Below are 16,621 nucleotides of genomic sequence, written 5' to 3' on the forward strand. Positions count from 1 at the left end.
TCCTTATTTTATCTCCCCTCATCCCTGTGTCACTGACCCACCTACATCTCAATTTCCCCCTGCTTCTGATTGCATTCTGGCTGCTGAGCTTGAGGATTTATCTTTTCAACATTCCCTGGTTTCCCAGTTTCCCCACTGAGAAATGATGGATGTCCCCTCCCACTTGTCAGTTTCACTGAGGCCAGATCTCAGGGGTACCTTTAACCTTCCATAAATCGGCACAGAGTCTCTGAGCAACAAAACTTGGTACCAAAAGAGCTGAGCATGCTCCATCCCTTACTGCCATTCTGAATGCATTCCTACCAGAAAACTTACTTTTTAGTTCAGGGCTTCCTTCCACTTCTCAGTTTTCACTCATATGTCCCTGAGAGTGGCAACAGCTTCCCAATGCACAACCACAAAGTATTCTGCAGTTTTTCCTGATTCTGATCCTAGTTAAAATTAGGAGTAGAAATATCCAAACCCATTTTGCTAAACTCTTTAGTATCTGTGTTCTCCCAGGAACATATTTCCTTTTACAATAAACACAAGCTGTCTGATTCTGAGCATCTGATAAGGACTGTGTTGTGTGACAAACTACTAATAAACACTCACAGAAGCGAGTCTCTCACTCTACCTAGACCTGGAGCAGTAAGCCCTTGATGGTGACAATTATCAGGAACTTGGGCTGTTTAAAATCTGCCAGCATTTTTCAGATCCATCTTAGGGTGAAGACTATTTCAGGAAAGCCAGTTTAATGGATCTTTTGGGTATGGGAGAGTAGAACCAATTTTTGATTCTGGCTTGGAGGCAATGAAGGGCTTCCCTGACAGCTCAGTTGGTAAAGAATCTGCCTGCAATGCATGAGACCCCCGTTGGATTCCTGGGTCAGGAAGATCTGCTGGAGAAGGGATGGCCTACCCACTTCAGTATTCTTGGGCTTCCCTTCTGGCTCAGCTGGTAAAGAATTCGCCTGCAAAGCAGGAGAACTGGGTTTGATCCCTGGGTTGGGAAGATCCCCTGGAGAAGGAAAAGGCTACCCACTCCAGTATTCTGGCCTAGAGAATTCCAAGGACTGCATAATATATGTGTGGATTGTACAGTCCATGGGGTCGCAAAGAGTTGGACATGACTGAGTGACTTTCACTTTGGAAGGAATGAAGAGTCAAGCTGCTTTATATAGTATCTTAATTCTGCAGGTTGTCTTTACTGAATGTCTATACAGATTATTACGCTACTGATGGGGAGGGTGAACCCAATGCGGGGTTTTAAACAGAAACCAATTTTCTCTCTCTCTCTCTCTCTAAGAAGGGGAAAATGTCCAAAGATTCTCCTGTCAATAGCAGCTGGTGGTAGGTGGAATCAAGAAAACGGAGAGGCGGAGGGCTCTCTGTGGATGGCCATGGCTTAGGAATCCAAGAGGAGGGAGATGCAATATCCATTTTAATTTTCTTTTTTTCTTTGCTGTAATGCCCTTCTATGAGACTCAGGCTTCTAATCAAGTTTTGTAAAACTGTTCTTTGCTATGATTTAGAAGATTGACAGACAGCCTGTGGCTACACTCTGGGGGACTGTTCTAGGCAGCAGGGTGTCAGCCTGGAGAAGCTGGCTGAGAGCTGGAGTGGTCCAGGGAAGGTGGCAGAAGAGGTGATACTTGGCAGCTGCTGCTGCTGCTAAGTCACTTCAGTCGTGTCCGACTCTGTGAGACCCCATAGACAGCAGCCGACCAGGCTCCACCGTCCCTGGGATTCTCCAGGCAAGAACACTGGAGTGGGTTGCCATTTCCTTCTCCAATGTGTGAAAGTGAAAAGTGAAAGTGAAGTCACTCAGTCGTGTCTGACTAGTAGCGACCCCATGGACTGCAGCCCACCAGGCTCCTCTGTCCATGCGATTTTCTAGGCAAGAGTACTGGAGTGGCTTGCCATTGCCTTCTCCAACTTGGCAGCTAAGATCAAGTAAACATTGCTCAAGGATGATCTCAGTAATACTTGGGGAGGGAAGACGGGTCAAAGAACACCCAGCATATGACTGAGGTCAGAATATGTGTTCTTCTTTGGGCATTAAATGGAACAGTGACCTTTCAAGACTGGAGAACTTGGGAACATGTGAGCTCTATTAGGAATGGGCCTAATAATTTAAAACATCTTTAAATTAAGACAGCCATATTTCTTATTGTCATATCCACTGTCTCTATTCCTAGCCTCCCTACCAGCTCCTCCAACCCCTGTGATGTTTCCACACATCGTTTGACATTTTGAACAAAGAAGATAACATGAACTTTTCAATGGTGTTTATTTCTCACCCTGTCATTGTTCCTATGATTCAAAAAAACAAGAACAACTGCAAAGTTCCAATCAGTGCATACTGTTCTGTTAACAGCATAAACAATTCAGTCATAATAAATTATACCCAAAGATAACAAAATTAAAATCTAAAGGTAATCTGGTGCTTCTGTGTAACTTATATATGACTTCCTTCCTTAAGTCAAGTTATTTTATCATCATTTGCCTCCAGTGGAGAAATCACTATGCTCCAAAAACACACTGCAACTGGAGCCAATCAAAGAAACTTACTTTCTATCGGGACTCCATTTGATAACCAGCTAATTCTGGGTTTCGGGTTGCCATTCGCTCTGCAGATGAGGGTTCCATCCTCTTCAGGGGACAGCACAAGATTTTGAGGTGCTATGATCCAGTATGGAGCCGCTTTATGAGGAAAGGAAAAAACACCACAAAATTTAATCAAGTAAGTTTATTCTAGGAAATTTAGTACACTGAACCATCTTAATGATAAAAATAAGTATGTTGCAAACCATTTGTTAATTTCATTTTTTTAGAGTGAATATACTTCTAAGTGACTTCAAGGAACACTTCAGATTTTCAAATGTTTAAAGAGAATGTTTAAAGAGACTCACTGACATCTATGTATCATTTCAAAGCCTTTTGATTCAAATATCATCATCCTGTTCTACACTGTATGGATCAGATATCAAAGAGGTAACAGATTTCTCTAAAGTTGTACAGCAATTTAGAGGTACAGATAGGGATACGAAACAGGAATTTAAATTCTAAGCCCTGTAGAATACATACAGTTATAAAATTAGTAAGCAATTTTTAAAGCTTTGCAGTTTTTGAAGCACTGCCAAGTGAGTATAGAGTGTTCCTGTAAGTCCTTCACCAGCTTTCTCTAATGTTCAGTTCAGTTCAGTTGCTCAGTCGTGTCTGACTCTCCGTGACTCCATGAATCACAGCACACCAGGCCTCCCTGTCCATCACCAACTCCCGAAGGTCACTCAAACTCATGTCCACAGAGTCGGTGATGCCATCCAGCCATCTCATTCTCTGTCGTCCCCTTCTCCTCCCACCCCCAACCTTTCCCAGCATCAGAGTCTTTTCCAGTGAGTCAACTCGTCGCATGAGGTGGCCAAAGTACTGGAGTTTCAGCTTTAGCATAAGTCCTTCCAATGAACACCCAGGACTGATCTCCTCTCTAATGTTAACATCTTACAAAACCATGGTACAGATACCAAAACAAGAAATTAACATTGCTACAATACCATCAACTCAACTACACACTGTACTAGGCTTTCCCCAGTTTTTCCACTGTCTTATTTCTGTTCCATGACCCTGTCCTGGATATCACATTGCATTTAATTATTACATCTTCTTACTTAGTTTCCTCTGATCTGAAAGTTTCTTGGTCTTTCTTTGTTTTTCATGAACCTGAGACTTTTAAAGACATCTTTTTTTTTTAATCAAGAACTTTTTATTTTTTATAACAAGGAACAATATCCTCATTTTATCATTATCAGGACAGAAATGGAGAAAAGTAATTACATGTGTGTTAGCTGTGTAAACATATCAATGTTAATCACTTCCCCAACTCTATAAATAAGTTCTCTATCATCTCTTTTCTTTTTTTCATAAAGCAATTTTTCTTTGAACTTCTTTCCAGACTTGGAAAGGAGAATTAGTCAATTAAATTCTTTCAGGGATAAATCAAGCTTACTAAATTGATTAATCTTCATATTTTTCCTAAGGCATAGTCTCCATTTCTTATCTGTAACCAAAATATTTTGTGAAATATTCCAACACGCCCTCATTCCTAGAGAATGTTTATACCAGCGACTATTGAATTCTCATACAGATCAATAGGAAGGTTTTAAGTGAAACAAAAGCTTTTCCACCTAAGGTCAAATTTAGTGATTTCTGAGCGAAGAATTCCTGAATTGCTAGATTATAATCACCATCCAACCACCATCATTAGTATCATCATAATTACTTCTTTTTTAAAAAAGATTATATTCCATTTACAGCTATTATCAAATACTGGTTACATTACCTGTGTTGTACAATAGATCCTTGTAGCTTATTTTAAAAATCATAGCTTGTACCTCTTAACCTCCTACTTCTTTATTGCCCCTCCCACCTTCCCTCTCCCCACTGGTAACCACTATGGTACAACTATTTTCACTACAGTTTTTCCTGATGATTTTTCATGATTCAACTGAGGTTTTGAGTGATAGAACCTTCTAATTGCTTTACATCTGGGAGCACATGATATTGACATGGCTTATTACTGGTTATATGAACCTTGATCACTTAGAGTGATGCTTGCCAGCTCTCTCCACTGTACAGTTACTATTTTCCTGCTTTCCACATTCTATTCATTAGAAGCAGGTAACTTCAGCCCCTACTCAAGGGGAGGGCGATTAAGCTCTATCTCCTTAAAGGGTTGAGGAGTGAAGAATCTGTGGACATATATTAAACCTACCTCAGTAATTAATCTGGATGCGGGCAGGTAAGGGGAGAAAAAACACTGAGGCTATGCAAACAACCTGTTTCTCTTGAAAGTTTGACCAAGTAATTTTATCATTTTATTTATTTTTGAGAGTTATATCTTATTACAATGTAAGCCCAGGAGACAGGACTCTCAGATCACTTGAGGGACTGCTCTGAAGAGGCAAGGGGGCATCCAGTAATTTTAGCATTCATCACTGTCTCTTGCCTACAGCAGTTACAACTGTGGAATTCTAATGGTGATTTTCTATTTCCTTCATTCTTTCAACATTTATTAACTGGAATCCTCTGCAAGGAAGATCTGAGGGAGCAAATTTTTAGCCTGATTTAAAAGCACTACAAATGGCAATGAGCAGCGATTCAAGGTACCATGAGTACTGACATAAATTTACATTATTATTACTGAAGAATATAATTAAAGGTATTTAATGAAAGATTCTCATGGATGCAAGAAACATGTATTTTAGACAATGATATACCTTTAACTGTGACGGAAATGGTATGATGGATGGCTCCTAATGAATTTTTGGCTATACACTGGTAATTTCCAGAGTCTGCTTCTGTAACTTGAACGATTTGTAGAGTTTTCTTAAAGTTCCTATAAAATGTCCGATTGATGGGGAGTGTTCCATCTTCTTTTATCCAGTAAATAATTGGGGTAGGCCTGATAAAGTAAACAGGAAATAACATCATGAAAAAAATTTGTAATAAAGATTATGAGGAACAGATAAATATTTTAAGTAGCACCACACTTTTATTAAGTAATGCTCAAAACCTTTCATTTCGGTCTGTAAGTTACTATTTTCACACAAGCTAACTGATGGCACACCATGAACTCTGACTTCAGGGATCTGTTGAGAATGGCAGCGAGACTTACTTGACTGAAGAGACCTAATTATTATTTCAAAGTTCTGCTGAAGGAGACACTCTTGGAAAATTTTGCATGACTGGACTATATCAATCAAAAGAATGACCATAAAGTTAACAATACATTTACAATTTTTTAAAAAACTTTTTTTAAAAAAATGTGGGACATTTTAAAAGTCTTCATTGAATGTTTGTTCTAATATTTTTTCTGTTTTTATGTTTTGGTTTTTTGGCCATGAGTCACATGGGATCTTAGCTCCCTGACCAGGGACTGAACCCATACCCCCTGCACTCTTAGCCACTTGACTGCCAGGGCAGTCCTTCAAGTTACAATTTTTTAATCAGCCAGACTTAAAAAGGTTAGAGAAAGGTTAGAGAAAAACTAACCTAAGGTTAGTTTTTGTGCCCATAAACTTCCATACATATTTCCATACCAAATGGAAGAATCTCCCTATCTTATAACAGGCTATCTGATGATGTGAATGAAGTGATTAGAGGAATCATGCTGTTATTTTAATTTCATTATTAATGATATTTTAAAACATTATATCAATTGATAGAGGTAGGCCAACTCACTTGTTACTTATACCATTTCTCACCTATGCTTCTTAGTAAATCATGAACTATAGAGACAGATGAAAAGTCAGACTTAGGCTTAGAGTTAAAAAGATATGCTTCAAAATCCCAGCCCTACTCCTAAACTGATCTCTGATTTTGGATCTCTGGACTTTTGGGGCCTCAGTTTCCTCCACTGCCTTAATGGAGACAATAATGCTTGTTTTGATCTGGTGACCTGAGAAGGTTTTCACAAGGGTAAAATAAAAATCCATTCAGTATATTTCACGACTGAAGCGACTTAGCAGCAGCAGAAGCAAACTATAGATCCCCTGGAGGGGGGCATGGCAACCCATTCCAGTATTCTTGCCTGGAGAATCACCATGGATAGAGGAGCCTGGTGGGCTATAGTTCATGAGTTCCCAGAGTTAGACACGACTCAGTGACTGAGCACGGCTCGGCACAAACTATATAGACCAGGGATTCCCAGGTGGCGCTAGCAGTAAAGAATCTGCCTGCCAAAGCAGGAAACTCAAGAGACAGGGGTTCAGTCTCTGGGTTGGAAAGATCCCCTGGAGAAGGAAATGGCAACTCACTCCAGTATTGTTGCCTAGAATATCACACGGACAGAGGAGCCTGGTGGGCTGGAGTTCGTGGGGTCACAGAGTTGGACACGACTGAGCACTCACACACAAACACAAAATATAGGTCAAGGATTAAGTTGTGTGTTGGGAAGATAAAAAGAGAATGGTCCAGGCCCTCAGGAAGAACTCAATATTTATCATTAGAAATACTAGTGGGATTAATGGGTTGTAAAATTGTTTTTGTTTGTTTACTTGAATAAAAATAACTGAACAGATACACTTGATGAACTGGGTCATGAGTAGTGTTATTTCTTGACATGGCCAGCAGGGGCCTCCATGTGTCACCAGAGGTATTAATAAAATTTTTCCTAGAGGCCGATTCTGGGCTTCTAGGCAGGAATGTGATACTCTGAGTCACCAGGTCAAGGACAGCACAGATCACAACACAACACAGCATGTTTCTGAGAGTCCAGTCAATGCTCCAGCAAATGTGCCTTATCAATGGTACTGGGTCTATGCCAGGCATGAGAGGCAAGTATTTAGAAGCTTGCGTCCAGTGTTTCCCTAACATAACAGCTGTTCCTGAAGCTGAGCTGAGGCTTCCCTGGGATTCCTCCCAAGGGCACATGGGTTCTGGGGGTGGTATCAGTTCTGAGGTGTGCATAGGTGAGACAGGGCTTGCCTGGTGGCTCAGATGGTAAAGAATCTACCTACAATGTGGGAGACCTGGGTTCAAGCCCTGGGTTGGGAAGATCTCCTAGAGAAGGGCATGGCAACCCACTCCAGTATTCTGGTCTAGAGAATTCCCATGGACAGAGCCTGGCTGGCTACAGTCCATGGGGTCACACAGAGTTGGACACGACTGAGTAACTAAGCATACACATAGATGAGATGGCTGCAAAGAAGCTGGTCTGGTGACCAGCGCTAGGAGGTAGAGAATGGGACAGCATGCCAGTGTCAAGGCTAGGCACTAAGAGGCTCAATGAGCTTCCGCTGTTAGGAGAATAAGCCAGAGCTCGATTGCCTAGAAGGATGTGAAAAATTCATGACCAAGAGCTTCACTGCCCGATTAACAGCCAGGAGACCCAGAGCTGTGAACCCACAGCTGAGCTGCTCACAAGATGCGTAAGCAGGCTCAAATGAAATCAGTCAGACCCAGTCCTGTTACGGCATAACTGCTCTGCCTACTTGTAGACAAATGATCAATGACAAACAGCTATTGGTTTTAAGCCTCTAAGTTTTGAGATGATCTGTTAGACAACAGTAGCATAATAATAAGCTTAATTACAATTACAACAATCACAAGGTGATTACTGACACTTATTTCTAAAGGAACATTTACATTAACAAAATATTTTCATAATACGAAATAACACATGGCCTGTTTTGGAAGTAATCATCACATTTTTCTTGATTGCTTAATGGAGTCTCTATCAATGATTCCTGCTATGATACAATATTAATGTCTCTCTACCAATCTACTATGTTTATATAAGAAATGGATATCAAGACAGACAGTGTTAACTCACAGCCCTTCTGCAATGCACTCAAGGGAAAGGACATTTCCTCTTAATTCCTCTTTGCGACTTGTATTGCCGTCTGGAGTTAAAAATGTTGGTGGCCTCTGTCTATATGATTTAGCTGCAAACAAGAAGATCAATATGCATTCAAAGTAAGAATATGGATTTCTAGAAGAACAGTTCACTGTCTAAAAATCTAATCCCTTTTCAAATTGATTTACCATTGATTGTGAAATTTGTTAAACAAATACATACATACTCCCTGCCTTATAAATAGCCATCACTCACTCAGTTGGCCAGAAGTAGAAACTATTTTGGTTGCATAAGAACTATTAATGACGACTATTTTCCATTGTATATTTTCCTAATTTGGGTTAGGGTTCTATGTATTTTTGGTGGGTTGGTAAAGTTTCAAAATGTAGACATAGAGAGGAAAATTATGTTATCAAATTATCTACCTCTCAAGATGAGTACTCAGGTCAAAGGGAAAATGAGCTCTCTATTTTCTGGAAGATGTTAGGTTTTTCTGAAAGATATGACAATGGACAAGGTCTTTTGGTTTACCCTAGGGACAACATTATAGTCAAATCCAATGAAGATAAATCATGAAGATAAATCATGGTGGACATCTAATATATCAAGATACCCAAATTGCGAGGTTTACAGAAAACAAAACAAAACTAGAAAGTGACTGGCAGAGGTCTGGCAAATGTGTGCCACAGATAATGGGTGAAGTTAAAGAAATTAAAATTGGTTTCCTCAATGAAAAAATAAAGAAGGGTCAAGGCAAAGAGCTCAGGGAGGTATATACATATGTATATATATATATAGAGAGAGAGAGAGAGACTACCTTCATGTTTCATTAAGAAAAATCATATGGAGACCTGGCCTAAATGTGTCCTTATCCTCTGGTGGTGTCTCAGAAGAACTTAAAGTAAAAATCCTACCATCTTGAGGTTCTAAGAGCCCTTTAAGAGTGTGCAACACTTTAATGTGTTATCTACTTGATGCTCATAAAAACTGAAAAGGTAATATATAAATTATCCTCACTTCTTAGAAGAAAAAGCTGAACACCAGAAAAGGTATTACTGAAGACAAATTAGAGTTTTCCTTAGATTTTAGAGATGGTGGAGGAAACCATACCCCTTTGAAAAATCACTTTAAAAGTGATTGCGAGGTCCATATTTTTCAGGAGTATTTTAATATAAAATAAAATAATATGAAATAAGGTAATAATAAAATAAAAGTAAGGCAGGAGTTATGGTATGTTACTCTGGCCATTGATAGTATCTGAGTGCTTTTTACTTCAGATCTCAAGGGTAAACAATTAGTACAGCAGAAACTTGAGCTTATGGATAATTTAAGAGGTCCCCATATTCAGAACCCATAATTTTCATCCATAGATTCTATATTTGAGATCCATGTTTCCCTTAAGGAAATAAAAATTATTTTCCTTTTATAAGAATGATGTTAAATCTATTTTAAAAGATTATTTCCACTGAAGCTGGTGTCTTGATTTTAAACTAAACTAAGAGAAACACTATTTCTAATTATATGACATTGATAAGGTCATGTGAAAACAGATGGAAAATACAATGCTTTCCTCTCAAAATCCAGTTAATGTTAGTTGCTAAAGGTTATTAAGACTGATGTTAGTATTTTAGCAGGTTAATGTACCTTGCCAATTCTTATTAATCTATGAGAAAATTTTATGAGCCAGACAAAAAATGAAAAATGTAATTCTAAACATATATGAAAGATTTTTTTTTCAAATTTTGTGGGATGATTCTTTACATGAAAACAGTTATAGTAACTTTTGTTATTATACATACAACATAGAACATGTTTTAATGACATGTTTGAGAGCTCAAAGCTAAATTTATATGAAACATACATTGAGTCTAGTGGTATTAAACACGTAACTAGGAATTTCGTAAAGAAAAAAGGTTAAACAGCCATGGAGGTGAAGTTAGTGAACTAAATTCTACAATGAAGAAGAAATACCAGTTACAATCAATCACCAAAACTCACCACCATAAAACTCAGTGTCACTCAAATTAGCAGCTATAGTGTCATTCAATTCATCCACTGAAATAAACAGAATATTATGAAGAATGCAAAAAGAAGGGGAGAGGGAATTGTAAAAAAAAGAAAAAAGTACTGGGCAACAAAACATAAACCACTATGCTGACGAAGTGCCATCCCAACCTAGTAAAACCGGTGCTTTACATTGCACATGACTATTTCATTAACTCACTGAGCCACCCCCAACCAGGAAGATGCGAACACATAACTGAAGTTGCAGGGCTCCCAGTTAACGGCACTGTGGAGCATAAACCATAAGCAAATGCTCAGAACACTAAGAACTTGGTTGGCCAAAAAGTTCATTCAAGTTTTTCTATAACATCTTACTAGTGTTTTGGCCAAACCAATAGATTCAGGAAGTTATCATAGAAACAATAATGGTAATGGCAGTAAAAACTGTAAAATGCAGTAAAAACTGTAAAATGCAGTAAAAACTGTAAAATGCAGTAAAGTAGGCAAGCTTCCTATAATACACATGCCAACACTTTCATGACTATTCACAGCTACATCCCTCATCAATGAATGTTTACTTCAAAGTTAGTGGTATTTAATAATTAACATACTTGCACTCATTTGTAAACACCATTGCAAGAGAGTTTCTGGAAACTGAACTCTTACCTGAGATCACCTTAACAGAAATTGGTTGCTTCTGCTGTATGGTCTGAGTATGATTAAATCTGGCATAACAGATGTAGTCTTCCCGGGTGTCCTCTGGGAGCACATTGGAAAAGTAAAGGTCTCCATTTAGACCTTGGGAAACTCTCTCACTCTGTGGAAGTCTTTGAAAGGCTGGAGAATGGCAGAGAGATAGCTAGATCATCCCATCACAAAGTGGCCACTTTCCAAATTAGCAAGATAACTGAATCTACTAATAAACAGTCCTGTGAACTTCACTTGCACGTAGTTTTTTCCTCTATAAAGCTCTTTTGAGTAAAAGTAAATAATTGCAAACAGAAAAGACATATGTATTAAAATTCCAACTGTACCTGCCAGACCCTAACTTCTCTAGAGTGGGGGCAGAGGTGAGACTAAAAGTTGCCCAGTGAAGGGTTTTAGAAAACAAGTGTAAACCAAAAAATGTTTTATGGAAAGAGTTTGTGTGACTTTTCCTAACATTTAAGTTAATCCCTAAGTACCAGACCACCTGGCCTGCCTCTTGAGAAATCTGTATGCAGGTCAGGAAGCAACAGTTAGAACTGGACATGGAACAACAGACTGGTTCCAAATAGGAAAAGGAGTACATCAAGGCTGTATGCTGTCACCCTGCTTATTTAACTTATACGCAGAGCACATCACAAGAAACGCCGGGCTGGATTAAGCACAAGCTGGAATCAAGATTGCTGGGAGAAATATCAATAACCTCAGATATGCAGATGACACCAACCTTATGGTAGAAAGTGAAGAAGAACAAAAGAGCCTCTTGATGAAAGTGAAAGAGGAGAGTGAAAAAGTTGGCTTAAAGCTCAACATTCAGAAAACTAAGATTATGGCCTCCGGTCCCATCACTTCATGGCAAATAGATGGGGAAACAGTGGAAACAGTGGCAGACTTTATTTTTTTGGGCTCCAAAATCACTGCAGATGGTGACTGCAGGAATGAAATTAAAAGACATTTACTCCCTGGAAGTGAAGTTATGACCAACCTAGACAGCATGTTAAAAAGCAGAGACATTAGTTTGCCAACAAAAGTCCATCTAGTCAAGGCTATGGTTTTTCCAGTAGTCACGTATGGATGTGAGAGTTGGACTATAAAGAAAGCTGAGTGCCAAAGAATTGATGCTTTTGAACTATGGTGTTGGAGAAGACTCTTGAGAGTCCTTTGGACTGCAAGGAGATCCAACCAGTCTATCCTAAAGGAGATCACACCTGAGCGTTCATAGGAAGGACTGATGTTGAAGTTGAAACGCCAATACTTTGGCTACCTGATTCGAAGAACTGACTCACTGGAAAAGACCCTGATGCTGGGAAAGAATGAAGGTAGGAGGAGAAGGTGATGACAGAGGATGAGATGGTTGGATGGCATCACTGACTCAATGGACATGAATTTGGGTAAACTCTGTGAGTTGGTTATGGACAGGGAGACCTGGCGTACTGCAGTCCATGGGGTCGCAAAGAGTCGGCCACGACTGAGCGACTGAACTGAACTGAATGAGTATTAATCACAGATACACACATATTTGGGAAAATGCATCATGGAAGTTTATAAGGATGTTAACTTGGGTTGCGTCTACATACACAGTCAGACACTCAGTACTGTGAGAGCACCTAACGGTGATGACCTAGGCCCTGGACAAAGTGTCAGATGGACCAAGGTCCCTGCCTTGTCTGAGTCCAGGATAGGGATCTAACTGGAGAATCAGGCAGCAAACAGGCAATCAACAACAGGGTGCAATATTGATTTAACGATGGATATGTGTCCCTCAGAGGCCCCCCCATATCCAGTCTCCCTCACCTCCTCTATTTTTTCTTTTCTGTGTTACCAATTACCTTCTAACGTACAGTGTGTTTTACCTGTCGTGTGTGTGGCTCATAGCCCATCTCCCTGAACTAGAATTTAAGTTCCAGAAGGGCAGAGACTGTTATCTGCTTGGGCGACTATTGTAGCCCTGTAATTGTAATTTTAATTACAATCTCTGTAATTAAATGGGTAACAAGCAGCACTGTGACTTCCCAGTTTCACGTTTAACAACAGACTTCTCCTCAGGTCCAAGGAAATGTCTGGCCTTAAGAAAGGAGCGGAGATTTTCTAAGGAGATGAAGGACTCAGGGAAGTGGGACCACTGATCTACGCGTGAACTTACACTTGACTGGCTAGCATGCCTCCTGAGGCTTCTGCCTCAGTTCACTGGGAGAGTGCTTCAGCTCTGAAGTGAGAGAACAAGGAAAAATCGCACCTCTCAGTTGCCTCCGGCCACGTGTTAACATCTCCTGGGAGGAGGATTTCTCAGTCTGAGTCAGGCAGCTGTGTTCCTCCAGCAGCAGGGACCCTACCCTATCATCATGAAATGCAAAATGATGGGTAAAAGCCTGCAGCTCCGTCGGGTGGGAGAAGGCAGGGAAATCTGGAGACAGACTTTGAAAGGATGCTGGTTAACCATGTGAGTCAAGTTCGTGGTCAAGATGCGGGTTTGGTTGTGGCTGTAAATTCATGGTTTGAAGTCACTAACCAGGGAAACAGCTGTTTTAAAAAATAACTCAGAAAAATAATGTATGTTTATTTTATGAATACAAAGAGTTAAAGACAGGAATATATTTATCTTCTTTCATTTCTCCTGCTGTATTTTATTGTGGATTATGTTGGGGGATCAAATAAAAGGGAATGGGATTTTATGAGGGTGGGAACACTTTGCCCATTGAATTCCTTTCCATTGCATTGGGAAAAAAATGGATGCAGATAGGAATAATTTGGTAAGGTCATCTTGCCAGGAGAATGCTACACATATCTAAATTTTTTTCTCATACCCAGATGCAATTTCACTTGAAAAATCCAGATTCATTGTCAACGGCCTAAAATGTATGAAAATGACATAACCAGCAGTGCAATATGAAAAAAAATTAGTTTCGTATTCAGATGATTCTGAGACTTCACATGTAATCATCTCTTTATTAAGCAGAAAAGTCATCATTTCTGAATAAGAAGCAAAAACCAATTACTGGGCTTCACTTTGGCAGTGAGGTTTGGATACTGTTATTCTAAACCACAGATATCACTCAGTTCTTCTTGATTTGTTACATATGCTTTCAAAATCTGTAAAAGTTATTACATAATCGTATGAAAAATATTTTTGCCCATTTATCCATTTATATATATATATATATTTTCCACTTCTCTGTGATACTTTCTCTGAGTGATTTCATATAAGAGTCAAAAATGGAAATGAAATGTGAAAGCTAAATTTTATCTTCTGTAATGTGAACAGCCTGTGATTTCAGAGGAAATCAAGTCACTGAGAATAGAATGTATTCCCCACAAGTATTTTCAACCCTTCCCACCATTCCACCCAAAGGATTCCTGTCAAGGACAACGGCGACCCCCATGTTGCCAAATTCAATAGTTATTTCTCAATCAGATTGGAAGCTGTCTCATCTCTCAGCAGTGTTTGAAACGACTGATATTCTGTTTTCTTGGCACTTGTTCTTCCCCTTGTTCTGGGGATACCTCCTCTCTCTTTTCTTCTTACTGAAGCCACTGCTCTTTCTCATCTACTTTTCTTTGCTCCCTAATTTTTGGACCCAGGAGGTTCCTGGTCTCAGCCCCCAGGCTGTGCTCTTCATCATCTGCACTTCTTCCCTCAATTCTCTTCTCCAGACTCTGACTCTAAGAAGCATCTCTGCATTAACATTCATGAATGGCTGGAAAGAGCCCTGAATCTTTCTTCTGACTCGTGAAGCTCTAACTCTTGCTGGACACGTTCACAAGGATGCCTTCCAGGCTTCTTGCATTCAAAACAATGGTTCCTAGTCTCCAAGCAGAAACACATGCTACCTCCAAAGTAACATGCTAACGGGAGGTTTGGAAGGGTAGGAGAGCAGAGCAACAAACAATCCCCTAAGGTCAGAGAAGGGGTGGACAGATGTTACAATGACTAATGAATGACTTCATTTCCTTGTGCCTCAGTTCCCTCACCTAAAAAGTGAAGTCATCTGAGTTGCCTCTGGGGCTGCTGTAAAAAATGGATGAGATAACTCATGTAAAGTCTTTAGCCAAGCGACAGACACTTGGGCACTAAATGTCTAAGTAGATATTGTTACTATTGTATATAAAATAGATAATAAACAAGCATCTGCTGTATATAGCACAGGGGACTGTGCTCAATACTCTGTAATAACCTAAATGGGAAAAGAATTTGTATAACTGAGTCGCTGGGCTGTATACCTGAAACTAACATAATACTGCAAATCAACTATATTCCAATATAAGATAAAAAAAATTAACTAAAAAATATTAGCTGTTACTGGGGATAAAAGAACAAAAACAATAAAAAGACACAAACATTCTGAACAATTTTATTTCCTTTCCTCCATGGGCTTCTGCTGTTTCAGGAAAGGGCAACTGCGTTTTACCAGCTGTTCAGTCTTAGTCTTTGGGGGTACCTTTGATTCTGCTCTCTCATGCCTGCATCCTGACCCCAATAAATCCTGGAAGAGACTTTGAAATTATGTTTGGAATCTGACTATTTCTTACCCACTCAACTACTACTACCCAAGTCAGAGCTCCCATCAACTCTTGTCAGATCACAGCACTGGCCTCCTAACAGGCTGCTCTTCTCTTCTTTCTGTCCTTTCTATTCTCCAGGCATGAACCGAAGTGATGTTCTCACTACCTGTTCTGTGTCAGGTGAAGCCACTCCTTCAATAGCTCCTACTTCACTGAAAGGAATCGAGTCCCTGGACTCTCCTGACCTCGTCTCTGCCTGTCACCCTTGGATTAGTCAGCCTGGCCACACTGGCCTCCCTGCTGCTTTTACACACACCAGGGATGCACCTGTCCTTGGGGCTTACACTGGTTTTCTCTTTCCACCCAGAGAGTGAAGGTCTGCCTGCTCTTTCATTCCTGTAAGTTTCTGCTCAAAGCTCTGCCTATTTTTGTCCATAACACTTACTGTCAACTGATGCATATTTTCCAAGTACACTTACAGTCTGATTCTTTCTCTCTTTCTTTTTATTCCCACTGCAATGAATATAAATTCAGTGAGAGCAGGACCTTTGGTTTATTTAGAGAGGCACCTGGTACATGGTAGTTCAGTCTAGTTACTCAGTTGTGTCCAACTCTTTGCGACCCCATGGACTGCAGCAGGCCAGGCTTCCTTGTCCATCACCAACTCCCAGAGTTTGCTCAAACTCATGTCCATTGAGTCCGTGATGCCATCTAAGCATCTCATCCTCTGTCATCCCCTTTTCCTCCTGCCTTCAGGGTCTTTTCCAATGAGTTAGTTCTTTGCATCAGGTGGCCAAAGTACTAGAGTTTCAGCTTTAGCATCAGTTCTTCCTATGAATATTTGGGACTGATTTCCTTTAGGAATGACTGGTTTGATTTCCGTGCAGTTAAAGGGACTCTCAAGAGTCCTCTCTAAAACCATAGTTCAAAAGCATCAATTTTTTGGCACTCAGCTTTCCTTATGGTCCAACTCTCACATCCAGACACGACAGCTTTGACTATATGGACTTTTGTCAGTAAAGTAATGTCTCTACTTTTTAATATGCTGTCTAGGTTGGTCATAGCTTTTTCTCCA

General features: G+C 39.9%; 1 protein-coding gene across 5 annotated transcripts in view; it reads right to left on the reverse strand.

The window, feature by feature from the left end:
- NRCAM (neuronal cell adhesion molecule) overlaps positions 1-16,621 on the reverse strand; it is a 340,964-nt gene that overhangs the window by 64,566 nt on the left and 259,777 nt on the right. For all 5 annotated transcript variants that reach the window (XM_055420793.2, XM_055420789.2, XM_055420791.2 and 2 more), the window contains 5 exons: positions 11,008-11,178; positions 10,336-10,392; positions 8,314-8,425; positions 5,258-5,442; positions 2,553-2,684 (listed from right to left, as the gene is read on the reverse strand). In XM_055420793.2, the coding sequence (XP_055276768.2) occupies positions 2,553-2,684; positions 5,258-5,442; positions 8,314-8,425; positions 10,336-10,392; positions 11,008-11,178 (657 nt within the window). The remainder of the gene's footprint in view (positions 1-2,552; positions 2,685-5,257; positions 5,443-8,313; positions 8,426-10,335; positions 10,393-11,007; positions 11,179-16,621) is intronic.

This window comes from Moschus berezovskii, chromosome 3, assembly GCF_049115385.1.
Source record: "Moschus berezovskii isolate FMDL1 chromosome 3, NW_MosBer_1.0, whole genome shotgun sequence".
NCBI classification, from domain to species: domain Eukaryota; kingdom Metazoa; phylum Chordata; class Mammalia; order Artiodactyla; family Moschidae; genus Moschus; species Moschus berezovskii.